At 37.0% G+C, this 1429-nt stretch overlaps 1 protein-coding gene across 1 annotated transcript; it reads left to right on the top strand.

Moving 5' to 3' along the window:
• Window positions 1-691: 691 nt before the first annotated feature.
• On the top strand, window positions 692-1177 carry LOC129522109 (60S ribosomal protein L17-like). The gene has a single exon (XM_055344265.1). It carries the CDS (start codon window positions 704-706, stop codon window positions 1160-1162), a length of 459 nt encoding a protein of 152 aa, XP_055200240.1. The 5' UTR covers window positions 692-703; the 3' UTR covers window positions 1163-1177.
• Window positions 1178-1429: the final 252 nt, after the last annotated feature.

The raw sequence follows: 1429 nt of genomic DNA, 5'->3' as shown, positions 1-1429 counted from the left end.
TTCTCCTTCTGTGATCTCTCTGGATCTCAGGCTCTCTCAAATAAATAAATCTTTAAAAGAATAATATGAATATGAATTATATATTATATAACCACATATTCTGTACATGAATTATATATGTGAGTATATATATAAAACTATGTGCTCCAATGAGCAATTACAAACACACTTGACACAAATGAAAGATAGAATATTGCAGCAGAAAAACAAAAGATACAAAGAAGAACCGAATAGAAACACACACACACACACAGGCGTTTGCTGCTGCCTTAGATAAAAACATCTGGAAACAACAGAACTGTCCAGAGTTATGATAATGGTTTGGTAACCAATAGCATATCCATATAAGAAATATTTTGTAGTCATTTCATATTGACTACAAAATATTTCATTCCATCAATATGAAATGATGTTCAGAAAATATTATTTTTCTCCAGGGACTGTGGGTATGGAAGGAATGGGTATTGAGTATCCAAATGGCATGATTGGAAAGAGATAGTGGTGATGATTAGACAACAATGTGAATATACTTAACGCCACTAAACTGTAGACTTAAAAATGGTTAAAATGTTAATTTTACATTATGTGAATTTCACCACAATAAAAAAAAGAAATATTTTGTGATGTAAGAAAATACAACAAGAAATGATGCTATGTTAAAAATGAGACTCTTCCCCCGAGCGGCCTGAGGTGACCTCCAGAGATGGTTCACTACTCGCTGGACCCAGAAAACCCTATAAAATCATGCAAGTCGAGAGGTTCAAATCTTCGTGTTCACTTTAAGAACACACGTGAAACTGCCCAGGCCATCAAGCGTATGCATATTCGAAAAGCCACCAAGTATCTGAAAGATGTCACTTTGAAGAAGCAGTGTGTGCCATTCTGTCGCTACAATGGTGGAGTTGGTAGATGTGCGCAGGCCAAACAGTGGGGCTGGACACAGGGTCGGTGGCCCAAGAAGAGTGCTGAATTTTTACTGCACATGCTTAAAAATGCGGAGAGTAATGCTGAACTTAAGGGTTTAGATGTAGAGTCTCTGGTCATTGAGCACATCCAGGTGAATAAAGCCCCCAAGATGCGACGTAGAACCTACAGGGCTCATGGCCGGATTAATCCATACATGAGCTCTCCCTGCCACATTGAGGTGATTCTTACTGAATAAGAGCAGATTGTTCCTAAACCAGAAGAGGAGTTTGCACAGAAGAAAAAGATCCCAGAAGAAACTGAAGAAACAAAACCTTATGGCCCGGGAGTAAATTCTGCATAGAATAAATGCAAATAAAAATTTAAAAAAATGAGGATGTTTGTATTTGTATTATAGGGAATCTGCCCCTACACTGTGTACTAATTCACAGCTGGTGATATGAATTAGAAATAATAAAACAATAATCTAAAGATGCCCAAGGTCCATGTATCTCATATATATCAA

The sequence above is a fragment of the Nyctereutes procyonoides genome, unplaced genomic scaffold (assembly GCF_905146905.1).
Source record: "Nyctereutes procyonoides isolate TBG_1078 unplaced genomic scaffold, NYPRO_anot_genome, whole genome shotgun sequence".
NCBI lineage: Eukaryota > Metazoa > Chordata > Mammalia > Carnivora > Canidae > Nyctereutes > Nyctereutes procyonoides.
The sequence above is the reverse complement of the archived record's forward strand: the minus strand, read 5'-3'. Positions and strand labels throughout refer to the sequence as shown.